Source organism: Suricata suricatta, chromosome 2, assembly GCF_006229205.1.
Source record: "Suricata suricatta isolate VVHF042 chromosome 2, meerkat_22Aug2017_6uvM2_HiC, whole genome shotgun sequence".
NCBI lineage: Eukaryota > Metazoa > Chordata > Mammalia > Carnivora > Herpestidae > Suricata > Suricata suricatta.
The window spans coordinates 112,856,651-112,879,168 of record NC_043701.1 but is presented as its reverse complement, the minus strand read 5'-3'; the positions used below and the strand labels follow the sequence as shown (position 1 = coordinate 112,879,168).

The following is a 22,518-nucleotide window of genomic DNA, read 5'->3' as shown; positions in this document are numbered from 1 at the left end:
TCAAACTATCTGAAAAACGGGTCACCCTCTCCACTCCCCACTTCACCTTCCAATGCATTAAAACATCAACGCAGAGAAAGTGTTTCTAGACCCAAATAACTTCCATAGGTACAGGTTTCTCCAAGTTTCCCCATATACAGCGAGGCGACATGAGACACTAACAAAATTCTGAGTGAGCTGTGATACGTCCTGATCCAAGATGTGCAGGCAGTTTGGGGATGACCTCACTTTCATATCGATATAATCTTCCAGGCCCAGCATGGACCTTCTGCGGACAAAGGAGGAGATAGCTTTGGTGAAGAAGCCAAAAGAGCACATATATTGGGAGAGAACGGGGCGGGGGGGCGGGGGGTAGAATCAGCAGAACACCCAGGTACTCTGACTGCATTTTGCCAAAGATTGGGAGAGCCTGCACCTATTTCTAGGTCTTATTTTGCAGGCTGTGGAGACGGGGGCTTCAGATGGATGTTTCACTTTTCAAGGAGACAGTTGGTTCATGCATAATGAGCCTACAACTACATACAAAGTTGTCATTCTTTAGACTTTCCTGTCTAAATTGCCGTGATGCTTTATTTGACCCTATTTAACTGTTCCAAAGATAAAATGCCAACAATCAGTCAGCAGCCTGTCAGGCACATGATGGGTCACAGGCATGTGGTCAGTAACAGGGACATTTACTGGAGATCTACAAGAACATCTCAAACACTATCTCCCTTTACAGATGTGGAACCGGGGATCTAGGGCCAAAATTTCACATTTCCTCTCTTTGAGAAAGGAATATGCAATCTGCATGTGGGTCTTAAGCAAAGTGAGTACGCAAAACCCCCCAATTCCACAAGCTATGCATATGCTGGCCACACACACCAGACAGCTCCTGAAGAGGGGGGCTGACTCCGAGTCTCTTTCTGGGTCTCTCTGCCCTTCTAATGCACATACTTGACTTACCAGTTTTGCAAAGCAAAGCACATCGCGGAACACCACTCTCCTCCAAAGAATCAAATGGTTGAGCAGTGTTAATCTCTCTAAAACGTTAGAAGGTAATTCTTTCATTTGCTTGTTATGTAAAAATCAGCTGAAAAACTGCAAACCATCCTTCTCTCCCCCCCTCTTGAAGTTGCTAGAGCAAAACAGACTAACTGACCCCTTCTCCTGCGTCTGTCTCTCCTACAATTCCCCCGAGCCCCCCCCCCACACCAGATCGCTCTCATTCTATGGTTGATGCAGACTCTGAAGGACACCTCCTGTCCAGCTCCCTCTTCCAGTTTTAGTACTGATCGGTCAAGACGCCAAAAACAAACAGCAGCAGTACTTGTATGATTTAGGTTGGATTTTTTTTTCATTTTTAAGGCACAAATAACATTTCGTTCAATATAAATATACAGTTACATGAAAAAAACAGGGGGAAAGTACAATGACTGTGATCACTGTCCAGCAGGGATATGTTTCATTGCTCAGTCTCCATAAAAATATGTTCGTTTAGCCTATTTCTGTGACACTTTCAAAAATAAGAAAGTCCTTGTCCTACAAACAAGTCACTTTAGAGATGATTTAAATATGCCAATGATGAGTGTCTAACATATCCGAGAATTAAGGCTTCCGAAGTGAGCTAGAATTCGACTCCGAGTCCAATCCTCAGTACACAAAAACAATATAAATTACTTGGTCAGGCTGTGAAAATATATCAGACTTTACCCACAAATCTCCATCAGGTAATAAATTACTTACAAAAACAAAACAACACAAAGGCTCAGGTGCGTCTGTCCTGATTCAAGTGCTAAGTGCCCAGGGTGCCAAGGGCACCCACCCCGCCGGGGGGGGGCGCGCGCGTCACTTGCCGTGTGCGGACCGGAAGGTCCCCAGCAGCTTGTCCCAGTGCGTGAAGTAGGGGGCGAAGTTGCAGTTGAACTGCGAGTGGTGCAGGTCGTGGTGCTCCACGCCGCCGTAGCAGCCGAAGGGCACGAGTCTGTGCGTGGACCACGGGAAGTCGTAGCCCGAGTGGTCCTCCACCGACAGCCAGATGTTGATCACGTTAAAGACCAGCACGGTGAGCGGGTGGCACTCCAGCAGCGTGACGTTCAGCAGGTGGAAAAAGCCCAGGGAAAACAGCTCCCAGACGCTCATGTACTGCGTGGCCAGCGCGAACGACGCCACGTTCTGGTGGTGCACCTTGTGGAACGTGCGGTACAGCCAGGGCACCCGATGGTGCAGCACGTGCCACGCGAAGAACTCGGCGTCGAAGAGCAGCAGGCAGCAGCCGACGTGGCGCACCAGCTCCAGCAGCCCGGGGGCTTCGGGGGGTAGGGGGGCCGGGCTGCGGGCCCAGTGCAGCAGCGTCACGGGGAACACGAACACGGCGTGCTGGTAAAGGGTCTGCGCCAGGCAGGGCAGCAGCTGCCGCGCTGAAGGCGCGAAGTCCGGGTGGATCTTGTGGCGCCGCAGCGCGGGCACCCAGGGGCACAGCACGTCCAGCAGCACGAAAGGCAGGCAGCAGCCCAGGTAGGTGCAGATGGAGAAGGCGGCCGGGAAGAAGGGCGACAGCAGGAGCGCCTCCCGGGCCCGCAGGCTGTCCCAGAGCGGCTGCAGGAACAGCCGGCCGGGGCTACAGAGGACCTGGAACTCGGACGCGTTGTAGTTGCTCATGCCGAGGCCGTGCCAGGCAGCTGCGACCGCTCGGGTCCCGCCGCCTTTTCTCTGCGGCCCCAAGCCGCGGCCCCGCCCCTCCGGGTGACGTCAGGCACCGTGGCGTTCGCTCAATAAGCCGCTCCCGGCTTGGAACATAAATAACCCTTGGGAGCCGCGATTAGTGGCACCAACACGCGTCTCCGGCTGCACCTCGGTCCCCTTCATGTGCGTCGTGTGCAGTGTTACTGAATAACTTTTCGCATGCATGCACCTTTATGTTCCGGGTTTTCGGTGGTTTGGGGCTTTTTTTTTTTTTTTTTTTTTACCATACAACTTAATTCCTCTGTGTCATCATGACCCACAGAGGAGATAAGGAATATTTCCGTCACCTCGATAAAGAGCGCCTTTGCAATCAGTGCAGAAGTACTTGTATTTTTTAAATGCATACATAGAATTGCGCCCGCGTGCTTTCATAAAGAGGCAAGTATCATTGCATCTTTAAAAAAAAAAAAACTTTCAAAGAGACGTAGCTTCTGTATTTCGGGTCTTTTCTGTCTGCACATCTGCTATCGATCTAACCAGCTGCGAAGTAACCTTCCGCTGGTTACCGCGCTAAGCGGCCACCAGCGCAGGAAGTCAGAGTCCCGGGTGCGGGCTGGACCAGAACCTTCGCGGTTCCAGAATCTCCGAGAGGGACTCTCCCCGCCCGCCGACCGCAAGCTCCCGACCCACAGCCGCGGACTCCCCCGGGCGTCGGGTCGTTTCTCCGCGGCGCGCGCGGCGCCCCGACCCGCCACCCGGACGGGGAGGCGCGGTGGCGACAGCGCAGGGGACCTCGGCTGTTAGATTTCCTTTTTTAAGAAGAGATGGCGTGGGGTGGCTTTTAACCACCAGAGCGTGCCCAGATCCGGCTAGAAAGCCGCTCGGTCTCACCGCGGGATGGAGGCGGCAAAGCACGAACGCCCATGCCGAGCGCCCAGAGGCCGGCCCCGTCCCCGCGGCGGCCGGCGGGCCACCGGGTGGGCAGGCCGGGAGCGAAGCGGGAGGGGATGGGCACCGGGAGAGCTCTGGGGCCACGCAGGACCCGGAACCTGCGTAGGAGACCACCACTGCCTTGCCCGGGGTGGCCGGCGTGCGAAACGAGAGACCCCTAGAGGACAGAAGTTTGGGAAGAACAGTTTGAAAAAGGCAAGACCAGTCCTAATTGATGCTAGCTTTGTCTCTCCTAGTGTCTGTGAGGTTGGGACAGCGCCTCCCTCCCCAGGCTTTACGTTTTCTTTTTATGGTGGTTGTTTGTTTTTGTTTGTTTGTTTGTTTGTTTGTTTGTTTGTTTTGAGAGAGAAAGAGCAAGGGAGAGGCAGAGAGAGAAGAAGAGGGAGAATCCCAAGCAGGCTCTGCACCACCAGTGTAGAGCCCCATGCGGGGCTCGAACTCACAAAGTGGGAGATCCTGACCTTAGCGGAAATCTAGAGCCAGACTCTTAACCCAGTGAGCCACCCCAGCCCCCAAAGCTTTGCATTTTCTGACCCAACCCCCACCTAGCCAGACCCTCCCAACCATCTCTACCCACCTCACCACCCACCCCCAACCCCATTCCCACCACCACCCCACCTCACCTCTCCCAAAGGAAAATAATAGTAGCCATCTGATGAGGTTATTTCGGGCATTAAAATGGGAAAACAACAATAATATAATGTCTGCCAGGCATTAGCTAAGTGTTTCACTTGAAGTGATTTCATCCAGTCCTCAGAAGGGCTGGGCGCCCCACCGGGCCAGGAAGCATAGCGCTGTTACCATCGAGTCCTTGCAGAAGCAAGAGCAGGGTGCCCAGCACACAGAGAATGTACAAAGTAAGATACATGGTACTTTAAATGTGTACTCCACATTTTACCTAAAGAGGAACTGAGGAAGTTTACAGTTAAATTCAAATAAAATCACATAAAGGGAAATAAGAGATGGAAAGGCATATATGAGGAGGAATCAGTGCAACAGAAACACAGACCAATATATGGATCTAGAGGTATAGCAATATATAGGATGTGTACATGTCTACGTATGATGCAGAAGAAGCCAATTCGTAATACATATGTTAATGCCTAATCATGTACTGGATGTCACACTCTCTAACGCGCTAACAGGATTCACAACTTCCGAAGTGGTGTATGTCCCTGCACTGTCACGGACCGAACGCACATATTCCCCAGACGCCCATTCTCTGCAGCATCCGGCCATAGTGCATGCACCCTTTCTTATTTTTTTAATGCTTATTTATTTTTGAGAGAGTGCGAGTAGGGAAGGGCCAGAAAGACGGAGAGAGAAGGTCTGAACCAGGCTCCGTGCAGTGAGTGCAGAGCCCGACATGGGGCTCAGACTCAGGACCCATAAGATGGTGACCTGAGCCGAAATCAAGTCTGCCACTCAACGGACTGAGCAACCCAGGCATCGTGCAGCCTTTTTTTTTCTTTAAAACTTCTGTGTGCTACAGAATATCATGGTATTCTGCTAGGGTGTTGATGAGGCAAAGGTTCAGAAACAGCTCTGAGCTTCCTGGTCGCCAGTGCACACAAGCAGAGGGGGGATTCTCGAAGTGCTTGGAGAGCTGGAGGGTTAGCAGAGGCAGGTATAGTGCAGGCCCCGGGCCCCCTGCTGGTGAGTTTCTGGCACATAAACAACCTGTGGGTTCTAGGCTTCTCTTCAGTCTTCTCCTCCTCCAGTGCTGTTTCTAATTCACCTTCAGGGCCACCTAGGAACTTCCTTGTTTCCCGTTCCTGGCCGACATGGCCTGCCCTTGCACTCTGTATGGCTCAGGCAGCAACTCGGAGAGAAGAGGAAGGGCTTGGTCCCCTTCCCTCCGGGGCCCCTCAGTGCTCCAAAGCCACCATCAGAGCTCACTCTCTCAGACTTAAGAACGAATTGTGCTTGGTGCTAAGGTATCGCTCAGATTTGCCCTCGGAAGAAATTTAGTCAACCTTCAAACTGCCAGTCAGCACCCGTGGTCCACTGCTTGTGACTCCGGTCATCCTGCTTGGATGCTCTGGATGCCCTCATGGGTTTTCTTGAAGCAGGTGGCATGGTCAGATTGGACTTGGCTACTTTAATGTGGACTTAGCTATTAGTCTCCTGTCCAGACTGCCTCCGTTGAGCCACCAGCCCCAAACAACCCAGTCTTAGGCTTCTTGGGTTCTTCTATCTTCTGTCACGAAGCCTGCTGGAACAGTCTCCAAGGGCTGCCTGCGTGAAGCCCCGTGCGGCAGGACCCAAAGCCGCAGCTTCCCCCTGCCTGGCCCAGGCTCTCCCCCTCTTGCTCACAGCACTTTGAAAAATAGCCACTGGCTTCTCTGCCTTTCTGGCCCATCAGCCGCCCAGGACAGAAGCTGGTGTCCCATATGCAAATGCGACCATCTGGGGGTGGGGGTGGAGGAGTCTGTTAAAATCTCATCACTGTTCGCTCAATGTCTTAGGGAAGGTACTGAAAAAAACTTAGTACCACATTACGGGTGACCAAAACCAGCATCACTTAAATGACCCAAGTAGAATTGAACGCTGTTTAGTTTGGACTAAAGTGGCCTCATTTCTTACACTGGCAAGTGTGTGCCTTTGAATACTTCGTTTACACAAAATACACTGAACAGCTTGCTGGGCAAATAGATCTTTCTAGGGCACCGATTCCATCATTTAGGATTTCCCCGCAGAGCCAAGCATTATACCTTACACATAGTGAATGTTCTAGATGGTATTTGTGGATTCAATGCTCATTTTTAAAGCTCTAAATAGAGGCTTAAAAATAGAAACTTTTTTTTCTAGAGCACTGGTTGGTGTGGTTTTAGGTTACTTCTGTGCTAGGACAGCTCTACTGATTTCTGGTGGTATTAGGACTTTGGCCGTGCTGTTTCTTGTGCTTCTCCAGCTGATTTTGAGCTCCTGTGTATCATTTTTATACTGGCACTGTCTTTCTGACAGCGTTACAGGACAGGATTCCTTTCTTCTCTAGCTACCCCAGAGATTAAATCACCTTTACCAGACAGACTGCAACAATTAAGTCTGTGCATATTTAAGCACAGTCTCGAAGTTGTTGGGTACCGCTCACCAGAAGGCTCTGGATATTGCCCCACAAACAGAACATATAGTTGGCAAAATTCATTACCAATGACATCATTTCTTTTTCTACATGACCTTTATGATTTTTTATGTAAAATGTTCTTTGATCTATCTAACCAAACCAAATATTGCTGGACATCAGAGATAAGAAGTGTGTTACAACAGCCATAACATATAAGACTCGTAGAGAGTAGGGTAATGTCAAAAATTAAAATGTAATCTACTCATTGTGAACATGAAGGCTTGGGACGCCTGGGTGGCTCAGTCGGTTAAGCATCTAACTTCGGCTGAGGTCATGATCTCACAATCTGTGGGTTCGAGTCCCATACCAGGCTCTGTGCTGACAGCTCGAAACCTGGAGCCTGCTTTGGATTCTGTGTCTCCCTCTCTCTCTGCCTCTCTCTCACTCATGCTCTGCTCTCTCTCAGAAATGAATAAACATTAAAATTTTTTTTTCAAAAAACAAAGGCTTCTTCTCAGAAGAAGGATGAGTTAGGATCGAATAGAAAATCCCAGCCAAAGTGAGAGCAGAAACCTGGGTCGGTTTCACTGTCGTCCTGCGGGACTTTGGTGTTGGAATGAGGCGGTGAAGTTGCATTTCTAGGGAAGTTTACGAAAGCCTCAGAGAACATTATTTACCCACCCAAAAACAGTAGAAGATGCTGCTGAAGAATGTGGGAGATGTTAGGTTCCCCCAAGAGACCCCCGACACCCTATTTCACACCGATGCTGCCGCACACTTGGCTTGAAACACTTTGTTTTGTTTTTATCCGTTCACATAAGCGTGTGCTTCTACTAAGATTGTCAGAATGCTCATCAAGCCCTTTAAGATATGTAAGGCATAGAAAATCCTCTCCACGAGAAGGCATACCCTTGCCTGTAAGCAGAGAGAATACCCACCTCACTTGCCAAAGGGGTTGCCCTAAGGATCAAGCCCTAAGAGGAGGTTTTAAAAACTGGAAGGCACGATGTCAAAGGCAAAGTATTTTTCAGTGCTACTAAAACAAGTTGGCAAAAAGAGTTTTACTTGCTGAGTTTGGAACTGAACTTGCAATCTGTACCTAGCACAATGTGACACTCCATAAATACCCTGGAATGAATTACTGACACGCTTTCTAAAAATCAGAATAATTACTGGGACACCTGCGTAGCTCCATCGGTTAAGTGTCCGACTCTTGGTTTCAGCTCAGGCCATAATCTTGCAGTTCCGTGAGTTTGAACCCTGTGTCGGGCTCTGCGCTGACAGTGTGGAGCCTGCTTAGGATTACCTCTCTCCCTCTCTCTCTGCCCCTGCCCCACTCATGCTGTCTCTGTCACCTCAAAATAAATTAAAAAGTCAGAATAATTATTGTTAATGTTGCCTTTCAGGGTGGTCACATTTTGAATATATCTCCTTCTATTAAAAAAATAAATGACGAAGGTTACAAATATAGTATATTTTAAATGTTTACATTTAATATAACACCTGTAATACAAACACAAAATAACCTTCATTATTTGGAGATAATGTCAATAATCTAAATTGCGGTCCTTCATAAATGTGAGGTCTAGGTGAGAGCCTTCCCCACCTCCTCTTCCACAGCTGAAGTTCTGACTACTCTTTCACCCACTGGGCAAATTTTATCTTGATGTCGCACTGGGGCACATCTATTCTTTGAGAACATTTTTCAGATATGAATTAGGCAAGACCTGGTCATAATCCTGGAGAGAAATGACCCAAATTATGGTTGATCTCACCAGTCCTCAAATTACCAGCTGGATGAATCAACAAAATTCTCTGCAGGACCAGGGGAAGAGACAGGAGAGACGTCTTCCCAAGGAAAGGTTTGGTAGCAAAGCCAAGAGTGCCCTCTTGTGGCAAATGAGAAAAATGACTTTGTTCTCCATTGTGAAACTTCATCTGGGGGAGGGCTTTCCCCAGGTGACCACGGCACCGCAGAGTTCCAAGCTGGCAGAATATTAGTCTTCTTGCCCTACAGATCTGTGGACATTCTTGTGTTCTTCTCAAAAGAATATATATATCAAACCGAGTTGAAAAGGAGAGTCAGAACCCCTACCAACAAGATGTCTTGACACACAAGATCGTACCTTGCATTGCACTCAGCCAAAGGTAAAACAAGACTGTTCTGTGCAACAGTAGAATATAACAATGACGAAACATTAATGCAGCCGGGGTTATAAGGACACAAAGGGCCTGTGCAGCAGTGTCAGGAACCAGAGGCCAGTACCAAAGGCAAACGTGCAAGGTAACAGGACTGTGTCAAGAACAGCTACGCAACACCTCCACCTCTAGACTGGCCCACACACCCAAGAAAAGTCCCTGGAGAAAAGTCTGGAAAGGGGGGAAGAGAAACACACGCCAGTAAGAGGTGGACTCTGTAGAATGCATCCCCAACTCGTCCCCCACCCCACCCCCACCCCACTCATCTGTATCGCCCGGTGTGTGAAAGCCGTAAGGACTCATTCTCGAAGGACCCTACTGGAGCCCCCAGGGTGGCACCAAGTCCCCTATGGCACCGAAGCCATTCTTGCTCCGGGAAGCTATCTCCCACTGGAAAACAACACAAACACCTCCTCACTGTCCCTTTCTTTCCAGCCCTACCCAGGATTCTTACACCTAGTTGGCCAAACCAGTGTGCCTCAGTCAAAGGAGAAGGGGTTCGGGGGGACAAAATGCCAGCAGAGTGGCATCCTCCTGGGTGTGCATATCCTTTGCACCCAGTACAAACTCTTTTCTTTTTTAAAGTTCACTTATTTTGAGAGGGGGAGGGAGGGAGGAAGAACATGGGGAGGGGCAGAAGGGGAGGGGGAGGGAAAGAGAGAGAGAGAGAGAGAGAGAGAGAGAGAATTCCAAGCAGGCATGGGTCCTTGAACACATGAGCCATGAAATCACAGCCTGAGCTGAAGTCAGACATTGAACCAAGCCATCCAAGGGCCCCAAACCTGCCTCTTTTCCGTGGGTGCGGTGAGAAAACAGAGATTCCACTCCAGTCCTCAGACACTCCCAGATGTTGCTTGTGCATCTAAATTCATTTGGCTGATGGGGAAACTATGCTTTTTCACACATATGGTCCATCCACATGGATTTATGTGGGGTTTGTGTCAGATTCAGGGTACATGGAAGTAAGTAAGATAGATCTGCCCTCAAGCTCACAGAGTGGTGGGAGAGCTCACCTTACACTCCCCTGCACAAGTCTATGTTTGGGGACCTTATAATGACTTGTCTCTGCCGACCTCGGCTGCTTCATTTGCCCGAGGAGGGAGTGGGAGGGACAGTCCTTGACCCCACGATCCCGCAGCCGGCCCCCAGGCCTCACTTGATGGACCCTGTGGGGTCAGGTTGAGAGCCAGCATTTCCAAACTCTGCCACGACCTACCTCCTGTAGGTTTGAGACCACTCCCTCCTCACTGTGGTGGGGGCAGGATCAGAGAAGCTTACAAGGAGTAAGGAGGAGGGGAGAAGATGAGAAAGAAAAGCGTAACCCGTAAGTCCTTCCAAAAGAGAAAGGGAAGTACAGAATGGCCATTAAGTAAAGGAAAAAACCTACATATACACACACAGTCCCTCAGCCTATGAAGCTACTCAGTTTTATTGAAAAGCTCAAGACTTTTTAAGTAGGATGCAGCCTGCATCTATCAGTGAACACCAAGTATCCTTTATTACTGCAGCTGAAATAGCTGTCAGAAAAACATGTCAATTGTCATTCTGTCCCTCTGTCAGTTTTGCAAGGGAGCAGCACTGTGCGGAAAGCAGGGGAATATGGGCCTCCTGAACCAGGCACGCAAACGAGAATTAAAGCTATGGACACACAGAAAACTAGAAAACAAAGAGACTCCCTGAGCTCTGATCTCAAAACATTCACGCTCACGTTTCTCTCACGGGAAAATGAGTTGGGACGCCCCTCCCGGGCAGCCCCTGGGCTTCTGCGTCCTAGTTACCAGCAGTGGTGCGGCCGCGGTGGAGAGAATACAGTGATTTCATGGAAAAGAGTGGCACTGCCTCTCCACAGCTCTCTTCTTCTCAAACGAGTGGATTTATCACCTGCCACAAATTACAAGTTCACAAAGACAGATGGTCGCAGGTTTGAGTCTTCAAGCTATTTAAAATACAAGGGTTTTTCTTTTTAATAGTGCCATTTATTTTCTGAAGATTAAGCAGCAAACGATGCTGCTTGGTGTGAGCAATTTAAACATGTTGAGGTTTGGTAACATTCACCACAAAACCTTCACACCCGGCACCTTGGGGTGCCACTGGGTTTGACCCTGCACCTGCTGCACGAGGACATGAGAACATGGCACTCGGCTCCCTAATGACCACACGGCCACTGGGCTGAAGAGCCCTTTAAGGCAAAGAGATGAGAGCCGGGTACCTCACACACATTTGAGCTTTTTCAAATCAGTGTCGGCTTATTTGCCAACGAACCACACAGCATCAAAACTCCCACACACGCTCAGTGTGTCCTGTGTGAAGGTACACAGGACATGTGTATATTTCAAATTGTAAGGCTATACAGAATGGTTAGGATCTGCCATGCGTCAGTGCGATTTTGAAAAGTTTTAAGGAGGCTGCCGTAGGTTAGAGACAGTAGCCTCAATTACACCATGATTAGACCAAAAAAGGCAAAAAAAAAAAAAGGCAAAAATATACACCATGATTGGCCCTGAACACCCTCAATGGCATAATGTGATCACATACTCCCATACAAAAATACAAAAAGCCTGGGAAAGACAGACGACTATTCTAGAGAAATGGAGCAAACGCGTTTGCACCTGCCCGCTGGCGGGCGTGACGGTGACCGTGGCCGAGTGCACTCACAGGTACTTCCGCATCAGAGTCACCATGTCGTCATAGAGCCGCCAGGGGGCGTCCAGGCCCCAGATGAAGTCCAGGTGCTCCCACTCGGGGATGCGCTTGCTGTACCGCAGGTCGGTGATCTGAAGCAGCAGCATGGTGACATCGTTGACGTCTGCCAGCGTGTCCCGGCCCCCGCTCCACACGGCAGTGGGCACCGGCATGTTCCTCACGTTGTAAAGCGGAGGGGAGGTCTAAGGACAAAAGCAATAGGAAGCGGTGGTGTTTCCATTTACAAAAACCACAGTCAAGGTACTCCTGGTTAAACCCTGTGGAGCCCTGAGGGAGCAAGGCGTGAAAACTGCTCTCCGACTGCTCTGCGAGTTACTATGCCCAGAACAAGGGGAAACCCGACTGCAATGATAGGGTCCTAACTAGGGTGCCTGGGGCTGCCCAGCCGTCACCCTGCGCCCGGCACCCCGAGTGTCAAGTCCCCTGAAGGAAGGCGCTGGCCTCCCCGGTGGTGGATGTGCAAAGCTGTGCAAAGCGCTGGCAGAAGGTGCCTGGGCACTGGCTTGGAGTCCTGCCTCCGTGAGTCTAACATGTGGCCCAGCGACTCCGCAGGCCAGCCCACCCCTCACACGGACATGGGAGGAAACAAGAAACGAGACAAACGTGAGCAAAGTGCCTCGGGCTGTAGGGCACACATCATGCAAACACCAGTCCATCTCATGGTGTATCTTGGGCAATGTGATTTGGCCAAGGCCCGCCAAGGTGACAGACCGAGGCTGGTCTCACTCTGAAGTGTGTGTTCCTGGTCACTGTGATCTATATGTGACAGTGACAGAGCCAGGGAAAAGGGCCAGGAGGCCAGGCCCAGCCACAACACCAGCCACCAAGCTCGATTGTTCTGGAAGAATGAGGGAAACCAGCACCATCGCTCACCGGTCCACCAGAAGGCCCCGAGACTTGGGTGGCTCTCCCCCCGCCCCACCTGAGGCCCGGCCGGTTAATTCCAAAGACTTCTGAAACCTTTACCTGATTGTAATGGAAATAGTTCTTGGCGCTGCTTCCCCAGTCAAAGGCTTGAAACTTATGGGATCTAACCATCTAAAAAAGAAGATAATTGAGGGGGGGAAGTTATGTGACACAGAAGTTTGAGAAAGCCTCCCAAGCTGCTAGAGATAACTGCATTTTCAGAAGTCCGTTTACACTGTCCCCAGTTTTACTCTATTTCCAAACTGTAATTTCAAACCAAATGGCATTGGGGGCACCTGGGGGCTCAGTTGGTTGAGCATTAGACTCCAGCTGAGGTCATGATCTCACGGTTTTGTGAGCTGAAGCCCCACATCGGGCTCTGTGCTGACAGCTCAGAGCCTGGAGCCTGCTTCGGATTCTGTGTCTCCCTCGTACTCTCTCTCAAAAATAAACATTAAAAAAGTTCAAAAAACTCTTTTTAAAAAAATTTTTTTAATGTTTATTATCGAGACAGAAAGAAGCACAGCATGCGTAGGGGAAGGGCAGAGAGACCCAACTCCCCTCACTTTTTAAAAAAGATGCATAGGAGCACGTGTACCCCAATGTTCATAGCAGCACTGTCAACAATAGCCAAATCATGGAAAGAGCCTAAATGTCCATCACCTGACGAGTGGATCAAGAAGATGTGGTATATATTCACGATGGAGTACTACATGGCAATGAGAAAGAATGAAATCTGGCCATTTGTAGGAAAGTGGATGGACCTCGAGGGTGTCAAGCTAAGCAAAATAAGTCAGGCGGAGAAGGACAGATACCATATGTTTTCACTCACAGGTCTAACAGGAGAACAGGAGAAACCTAATGAAGGACCAGGGGGAGAGGAAGAGGGAAAGAGATTTGGGGAGAGAGAGGGACGCAAAACCTGAGAGACTATTGAATACTGAAAAGGGGGAGGGCGGGGGAGAAAAGAGGTGGTGGTGATGGAGGAGGGCACTTGTGGGGAAGAGCACTGGGTGTTGTATGGAAACCAATTTGACAATAAACTACTTAAAAAAATAAATAAATAATAAAAAATAAAATAAAAACAAAGTTTGTTAAAAGGCGTAATTTTAAAGGCTGCTCATGTGATTCTGATGCAGGCAGTGACTGCCAGGACTGCATCCGGGTTTGGAGCTCAAATGGTGAGTTGTTTCATGTTTAAAAAGAAGCTAGGAAGGAAATTTCTACAGAAATATGTCCTGATGTAGAAATAAGCCCCTGATATATTGTGGGGGGGGATAAAAGAGTAAGTAGAAGAAAATTAATTCACATAATTAATTAATTTAATTAGTCTATTTCTATAACTGTTATTTCTATCTGCATCCTTAACCACTTCCTTCTGGAATGATTTGCAGTGAGAGGTACAGAGTAGGAGGCAGAGACATTTCCTGTCTCTGGGTACACATTTTCTGTCTCCGTGGACGACTGCGTAAGCTTGGTTTTTCCCTCCTAAGAGAATTTTTATTATCCTTTTCCTATAGTGCATAATTCCTGAATTTTCTAGAATGAGCATGCATTACTTGTATGGTATGTGCTAAGACAATGAAAGGTGCATTTTAAAAGTGAGTGTCTCCCATTTACACCGCTGACTGGTTTAGCTCTGGTTCACCCACCAGTGTTTTCAAACCCGTCGTGTTCATGGGTTAATCCTGACATTAGCTTCCATCTTGAAGCTGCTGGAAAACCTGGCTTGATGAAGCATCACAGAAATAAAATAAAGCTAGGACTCAGTGAGAAACTGACGGGGTGGGGCTGGAGGGGAGAGAAAAAGTCAAGCCCAGTAGCTGTTTGCTGAGCGCACACAGGGCACAGTGACACAGTGACAGGAACCTGGGACTCTGGGACGGAAAGCAGGTCAGGTTTGTCAGCGACTGGCTTGGTCTGGGACCACAAGGGAAGGGCTCGCAGACAAGTCCTTGAGGGGAGGCGCAGGCCCCTCTAAGGCTGAGTTTATCCGGACCCCAGCAGCCTCTCCAGAACACCTACCTGGCCCCAGTGTAACATGTTTTGCACAGAAGTTCCGGCAGGAGAGTGTGTTATATACACGGGCAGCCGAGACTGCGAAAGAGACATGTTGACGTAAATAATGGATACAGCATTGACAATAAACCTACTTTGCACTTCAAAGCCACAATCTCAATATAGGAGACTAAGAGCAAAAAAGAAAAAAAAATTTCTGACTACAGATATGTTCCAGAAAACTATGTCCGGCCACACACACAGAATGCACGTGGAGGAAATAGTAGCTGTTGGGCTGCATGGGTTGAGATCACTGGCCATTTTTGTTTTCTGCATTTTGAATTTCCACAATTTCATATAATAATCAGACCTTGTTTTTATCATCAGAAATGAAAAACAGCAATACCACTTTTAAAAATGCCCTAGAGCCTTCATTTGAAAATTTTAAAACCTGTTTTCATGATGAGACATTACAAACTACAGCTATATTTAGAAACACCAGCATATTGCTGGCCGAGGGTTTACATTTGATGAAATAAAAATAAGTAAATAAATGTGTACACACACACACACACACACACACACACACACACACAGAAATGGCTACTCCAAATTTAAATACACCTACAGTAGTTTTTTAAAGAAGTAGATCACTAGAATAAATATAAATACTGGGAATACATTATGACAGGTGTCCTCACTCAGTAGTTCCCCAAGGCACAGTATACAAGGTGCTAGCCGGAGGCGGCAGAGAACATTCCGGGCACACACCCACGTTGATTCTTGAACCTCTTCGATGTCAGTCATACCCATTAGCACTGCTTCTCTCACATCCTCCAGCACAAATAAGCATATTCACAGATAAAATAAACTCACTAAAAGCTAAGGCAAGTTCTATTACAAAGATACGTACCATATTTAAGTTTCTCTCGTTAAAGCCGCACAGAACGAAGAAGGCGTTTCCACAGAGTTCCTTCAGAATGACATGACTGCAAACATGTGCGCTCAGCCACTTCAAAAACATATTCTGGGGAAGAAACTGTTTGACCCCAAATAAGTGCTATAAAGAAAAAGAAGAAAACCAAGAATATCTCAGCATTTATTCTGGAACCCGAGCCTCCATGACCCCAGAAGCAGAGACACAGGCCCCGCATCCCTACATACGGCCTCAAATAAAATGAGAACCAGTGGACGTTCTCACCAGGGTACTTCTACAGTGTGTTTACCAAGGCAAGAGCAGATGCTCTAGACGTGCATGGAACGTCTCCAGGGAAGGGCATCTGACGGAAGGGGAGAAGATATTTGCAAAAGACATGTTGAATAAAGGGTTACTGTCCAAAATCTATAAAGAACTTAGCAAACTCAATACCCAAAAACCAAAAAAATCCAGTGAAGAAATGGGCAGAAGACATGAAGAGACACTTTTCCAAAGAAGACATTCAGATAGCTAACAGACCTATGAAAACATGCTCAACATCACTCATCATCAGGGAAGTAAAAATCGAAACCACAATGAGATACCACCTCACACCTGTCAGAGTGGCTAACATTAACAACTCAGGCAACAACAGATGCTGGCCAGGATGCAGAGAAAAGGCAACTCTTTTGCACTGTTGGTGGGAATGCAAACTGGTATGGCCACTCTGGAAAACTGTATGTTTTTCCTTAAAAAATTAAAAATAGAACTACCCTAAGACCCAGCAACAGCACTACTAGGAATGTATCCAAATGATACAGGAGTGCTGATATGAAGGGGTGCATGCACATGCACCCCAATGTTCATAGCAGTGCTATAGCCAAAGTATGGGAAGAGCCCAGATGTCCACCAACTGATGAATGGATAAAGATGTGGTATATATATACAACGGAATACTACTTGGCAATCAAAAAGAATGAAATCTTGCCATTTGCAACAACCTTGATGGAACTTGAATGTATTATGCTAAGTAAAATTGTCAGGTAGAGAAGGGAAAATATCATATGATTTCACTCATATGTGGAATTTAAGAAACACAACACGTAAACATAGGGGAAGGGAAGGAAATATAAGATAAAAACGGAGAAGGAGGCAAACTAAGAGATTCTTAAATACAGAGAACAAACTGAGGGCGGTTGGAGGGGTGCTGGATGGAGATATGAGCTAAATGGGTGATGGACACTAAGGAAGGCACTTGTTGGGATGAGCACTGGGTGTTGTATGTAAGTGAGGAGTCACTGGGCTCTACTCTGGAAACCTGTTTGTTAACTAAATTGAATTTTTAAAAAATTAAGTCTCCAGTGAAAGAAAGGGGCAGAAAAATCAAATAAGTTTACAGCAGGCTTTTTACAGAGAGAAGGGGCAATTAATGATCACTCACCCCAGGGCCATCCCCAAAGAGTTTCACTGACTGGTGGGTTGGTAGCAACTTCCAAGAAAGAGTCTAAACCAAGACTGATCAACAATGCATCTGTGTAGGGCACATACATTCAATCCAATTCTACTGGCCAGTGAGCCAATTCCTGCCTGTTGTCTTTTTCTTTTAATACTTTTTCATTGTGATAGATCATGCATAACACAAAATTTACCACTTCAACCATTTTTAAGCATTCAGCTCAGTGGCATTAGTACTCTCACATTACTGTGCTAGTACACTCACATTACTGTGCACCCAGCACCATTATCTGTCTGCAGAGTTGTTCCAACACCTCAGGCTGAAACTCTACCCGTTAAACAGAAACTCTTCATTCCCTGTCCACCAGCACTACCTATGCTTATAAATAAAGATTTATTGGAACACAGGCACGCTCACTTTTCTAAGCTTTGTCTCAGGCTGTTTTCACACTATAATGGCAGAGTTCAATACTTGCAACAGAGACCATATAATCCAGAAAGAAAACAATTTTTACCATACAGACCTTTAGAGAAAAGTTTGCCAAGTCCTGATCTACACAAGCCCTAGCTAATGGCCATTGAAGCCATGTCAAGTATTTCTGGGGCTGTCACTACGCCCTCAAAGACATTCACAGAACTGTGCAATGGGAAATTGAAAAACGATCTTCCTTATATTATGGAACCCAAATTTGTCCATCTATAATCTATACCTTTGCAGATCCTTACCCTCTGGAGGACAAGCAGGAGTGAAAAATTCAAATGCCTCCCAAGACCCCAAGGGTGGGTATCCCAGTATCTCAGCAGGTGACCTTATTTGGGGACAGGGTCTTCACACAGGTAATCAAGTGAGGACACAGTGGTCAGCATGGGTGCTAATGCAGGATGGGGATCCTTACAGAAGGGGGAAATGGAGGAGACAGACACACACGGGGAGAGAGCACCAGCGTGAAGGGGAAGGCAGAAACAAGAGTGGTGCTCCTCGAAGCCAGGGAAGGGCAGGCAAGGCTCCAGAAGCCAGGGGTGGGGCCAGTCTCCCCCTCGCAGGAGAGCTGACACAGGATAGGCAGGCACGAAAATGCAAATGTGTAAAGTGGCAAATGTGTTTGGTTTTTTTCTATGGGTATTTATTTATTGAGAGAGAGAGAGACCTAGAGAGAGAGAAAGAAAGAGGAGAAGATGGAGGAGGAGGGAGGGAGGGGCAAGGAGAGAAAGAGAGAAACAAAGAGAGGATCCCCAGCAGGCTCAACGCTGTCAGCGCACAGCCCGACTTGGGGCTTGAACTCACCAACCATGAGATCGTGCCCTGAGCTGAAACCAAGAGTCGGACACTCAACTGACTGAGCCCCCCCAGGCGCCCCCTAAAATGGCAAATGTTAAACACCACCCTGCCCAGAGGGATGTTTAGGGAGTGTTAAGACCATGATGAACTGGAAAGCTCACACTCAGCCTCAGGGCGCACCTGTGTGTGGTACACAGTGCCCTTCCCTACACCCTCCAAAAAAGTCCATGATTGAGATTCCAACATTAATATGCTGTTTAAGGGTGCACCTAGTTTGAAGTCATAACACTATATGGGCCATACTCGGTCCACATGCACACAGCCTGTGACCTCTGTCCCATCTGCCCACTACAAGACAGCCAACCAATATCTAAGGACAGACATCGGGTCTCTCTGAATGCTCCTCTTCCCCAGACGCAGCACAGTAGGACTAGCAGGGGAGAACCGAGACGTGTCATATGCAGAGAAGGTCACAGAGCAGGAAGAGGCATGAGTCAGACTCCTGGCTTTGAGTCTACGTAATGGTCACGTGTGACAAACACATATAGTTCTGAGGCTCTCTACTAAAAACAAGAGGATAATGGGTCACAGACTTGTAGCACGAGAGGCCAGGCTTTCCCTTTGGCCAACAAAGAATGTGAAGTTGACCTCATACTTCAGAACCACCTCTTGCCGGGAATTGTGTCAAAGCAGGACAGCACGCAGGGAAAAGAAAAACTCACACACTTACAGGCCTGCCCGGATCAATCTTGACGACTTTATAACTTATGTCTTTGTATGCGGAGAGGGCACTAAACTTTCGTGGAAACAACACTGATTTCCCGGGGCAGCTAATTCAGAGGCCTTATCAATATTTGTTTTTTCACTCTGTCGCCCTCCTGGGAGATTAGGAAACGCCACTGTCTGGGACAGTGCCCCCCCACCCCCACCAGCCTGGTCAGTTACATTAGGGCCCCCCAGGTGCTCTGTGAAGACGCGATCCCGGGCCACACTCCAGATGGAACAGGACAGCATCCCCAGGGTGGGGAGTCAGAGTTGGTATCCTTACAAAGCTACCAGATCACAATTTCCAAGGGTTAAATTAAGTCAGAAACATCACTATGATGGCCATTTCAGTTCTTTATGAAAAAGGACAGAGGGAAGGGCACTGGGTGGCTCAGTGAGTTAAGCGCCTAACTTTGCTCAGGTTTCGAGCCCCAGGTTGGGCGCTGCGCTGACAGCTCAGAAACTGAAGCCTGCTTTGGATTCTGTGTGTCTCTTTCTCTCTCTGCCCCTCCCCCACTCAAGCTCTGTGTCTCTCTGTCTCAAAAATAAATAAACATTTAAAAAAATTTTTTTAAAGGACACAGGGAGGCAGCATTGGCAAATTAGCAACAACCTAAACATCTACAAAGCAGTAGCTCATGATAACAGAATATTTACTACACGGCAGTTTAGGAGATGCGATTGTCCTGTATTAATGTGATAGCTCTCCAAGAGTGAAATATGTAATCCGGAGAATAATATTCATAGTTGGCTACCATCTACATTAAGCACACTGAGCACTGTTCTAATTTTGAGGAAGGAGCAAGAAAGGCTGTGCTAATTGAAGGCTACTTTATTTGGAATCTCTGAGCTGTTTATAGTGAGGATGGAGGCTTCTATGACCGAAGGCATTAGAGAGAAAAGTGGTTAGAGGGGGCCACCTCTTGTCTGTGTGTCTGGTCACTGGTACAGAGAATCCTTCTGAGATCAGAGTATATGTGGTCTGTATTTCCTGTGATGGTCTGTGATCGCTTCTCGGCCCTTTGGCTAAGGTCAAGTGTGACCATCTCTGAAATGGCTGATGTTATGCCTCATGTTAAGGATAGGTCCCTGTGTGGGATTTCGTGTGTGCATACAAGTGCATCACACATAAAACACACACAGTGTGCATAATGGGCCCTCAACTCCTCCTCGTGAAAACCGCTTCCTCTGTGAGCAAAGCCTGGGCCGTGGGGGTCACACCACTCTAGGGTTGCACCTCAGGGAGGTTACTGGCTTGTGTTTAGGGACCAGATTATGAAATGTAATAGGAACAGTGGCCCTCAGGGTGGCCATGCTCAGGCCTGTGGGAAGCACACTTCCCGCGACCCGTCCCCTGCCTACTGCCAAGCACAGGCCACCGCGTGGGGTGCAGGGCAACTCCGGGTCCCCCGTGCCCCCTCTGTGCGGTGGGGGAGAGCCGCATTGGCACGTCGACCAAAAGAAGTTGGTGATCTCGGGCAGAATTGGTGAAACACCTTCCCTGACTCCCCGGGATCTGGAGGGAGAGGGGAAGGGGGAAGGAAACACTGTGGGGAGAAATCCCACTGCTCCACTGACCCGAAACAGAGGAGGAAGGCACGGATCCCCCCTCTAAAGGCCAATCCTTCAGGTCTGAAAAGGTTGTTGGTGGGGCTCGAGGGGCTTGGGGAGAGTCCAAGTACCTTCACGAGAAAATCTGGAAATTCTCCTAATTTAGTCAGGGGGCTAGTAGAGAACTTGACTGAAGCCACAGGAGCCAGGGCAAAAAAGATTTTAATCTTTCTGGCCAGCTCGGGAATCCGTGAAAATGCTATAAAACCTGTAGAAACAAAAAAAGAAGATTAACAGGAATTTCCATCTTCTGGGACTTTCTCTGAAAAACCAAAGGCGGTCATGCATCACGCCCTCTAGTGGCGACCTGGGAGCCATGCAGGCAACACCACCACCAGGAGGCGGGCCTCTGAGTTCTCCAAGCTTCTCTGTGCAAACACGAGTCTGATTAAACTCGTCAGTCATGTACTTGTTAAGTGCTTGATTCAATTTTCAACCTATACACGCACCAGAAAAATCCAGAAGATGCCCCTGTTCCTCTCATCTTGGAAGCCGAGCAAAGGAAGGGCTCTCCCCCACAGCCCCACCCCAGCACCCAGCCCTAGCACCCCTGCACCCACCCCTGGGAGCAGGTTACAGGGCCATTCAGAGCAGTCGCCAAGGACTCCAAAGGAACCTGCATATGCAGAATGTTCTAGCTTTAAAATATCTTTTAGCTTTCTCTTAGGTCACTTCTTGCTTTAAACTTGGCCGCCGGGTGTCCCTTTAGAAGGCACTGGGGCAAAGGACACATGTAGGCAAGCTATGGGAGATAGACCACAAATGAAGGCAAACACTTCCCTCGACTCATGAGAAAGGCACACGCATCCGTGTCACGTGTTACTTTCTGTCTGTTGCCTCTCAAGCCGGCTAAGAGTGTTTGGCGTAGGGACGGTGCAGACATTTAACCAGTACATCCAGACACGTACAAATCACTCAGGAGTGATTCTCCTCCTTAGGAATGTATTCCAAGGAGACCGTGTGACTTAGACACACAGCTGCCGATCATAGCACATACAAAAAAGAGGAATTGCATAAATTATAATCAGAGGAACTCTTGTTCACTACAATTACAGGCAATTTTTGTTTTCTTTAAACTCTGCCAAATTTCCTCTTTTTGCATACAATACATTCCTTTTATAATCAGCATAAATAAAAGATACATTGGAGCTTTTAGAAACTATTCAGAAATGATGCATAACATGGCATCTTTTTAGTTTTAGTCCACTTAACTTTTAAGAGTCTGTGTATTTTTAGGATGCCTGTGTGACTCAGTCGGTTAAGCCTCTGATATTGATTTCAGCTCAGGTTATGACCTCACAGTCATGAGTTTGAGCCCTGCATCAAGCTCTGCAGAGCCTGCTTGGGACTCTCTCTCTTTCTCAAAAATAAATAAAGTAAAAAAGAAAATTCAGTGTATTTTCTTGTTCCCTGTTTAGAAGTCTCTGCACTTATTTTTTTTTAATTTTTAAAAAATGCTTATTTATTTTTGAGAGAGAGGAAGAAACAGAATGTAAGCAGGGGAGGAGTAGAGAGAAAGGGAGACCCAGAATCCGAAGCAAACTCCAGGCTCCGAACTGTCAGCACAGAGCCTGACATGGGGCTTGAATTCACCAACTATGAGATTGTGACCTGAGCTGAAGTCAGACGCTTAACCGACTGAGCCACCCAAGCGCCCCAAAATCTCTGCACTTACAGCACCTCTTGTTTTCTCTCCTTTCACATCCCCATACCGCTGTAACCAGAAAATACGTGCCAGGCAGTGGCTTACTTTAATTCCTTCTTTGTCAAGAGAACCATACACCATGTCTGTCCATTTATATGAAACTCTGAATTTTCAGAGACTATAAAATATTACCCTAAATCCCATGCCCTTCCCCTATTCATTACTTCTGCTTGGCATTAAAGAAAAAACAAACACCTCTATTTGAACTAACATGACTTTTTAGTATTTCGCTTCTAAGGAAAACGCAAACTGTATTCAGACATCGTATCCACCTCCAGTCTTCATTGCATACGTACCTA

General features: G+C 47.8%; 2 protein-coding genes across 2 annotated transcripts in view; both read right to left on the bottom strand.

Moving 5' to 3' along the window:
* The window catches only part of LOC115275740 (lysosomal acid lipase/cholesteryl ester hydrolase-like), a 53,164-nt gene that overhangs the window by 10,030 nt on the left and 20,616 nt on the right, over positions 1-22,518 (bottom strand). Inside the window, exons 6-10 of the mRNA XM_029919465.1 lie at positions 20,586-20,722; positions 15,402-15,548; positions 14,516-14,587; positions 12,551-12,622; positions 11,537-11,766 (exon numbers count right to left, since the gene is read on the bottom strand). Of these exons, the coding sequence (XP_029775325.1) occupies positions 11,537-11,766; positions 12,551-12,622; positions 14,516-14,587; positions 15,402-15,548; positions 20,586-20,722 (658 nt within the window). The remainder of the gene's footprint in view (positions 1-11,536; positions 11,767-12,550; positions 12,623-14,515; positions 14,588-15,401; positions 15,549-20,585; positions 20,723-22,518) is intronic.
* CH25H (cholesterol 25-hydroxylase) lies at positions 1,310-3,439 on the bottom strand. The gene has a single exon (XM_029931680.1). It carries the CDS (start codon positions 2,638-2,640, stop codon positions 1,828-1,830), a length of 813 nt encoding a protein of 270 aa, XP_029787540.1. The 5' UTR covers positions 2,641-3,439; the 3' UTR covers positions 1,310-1,827.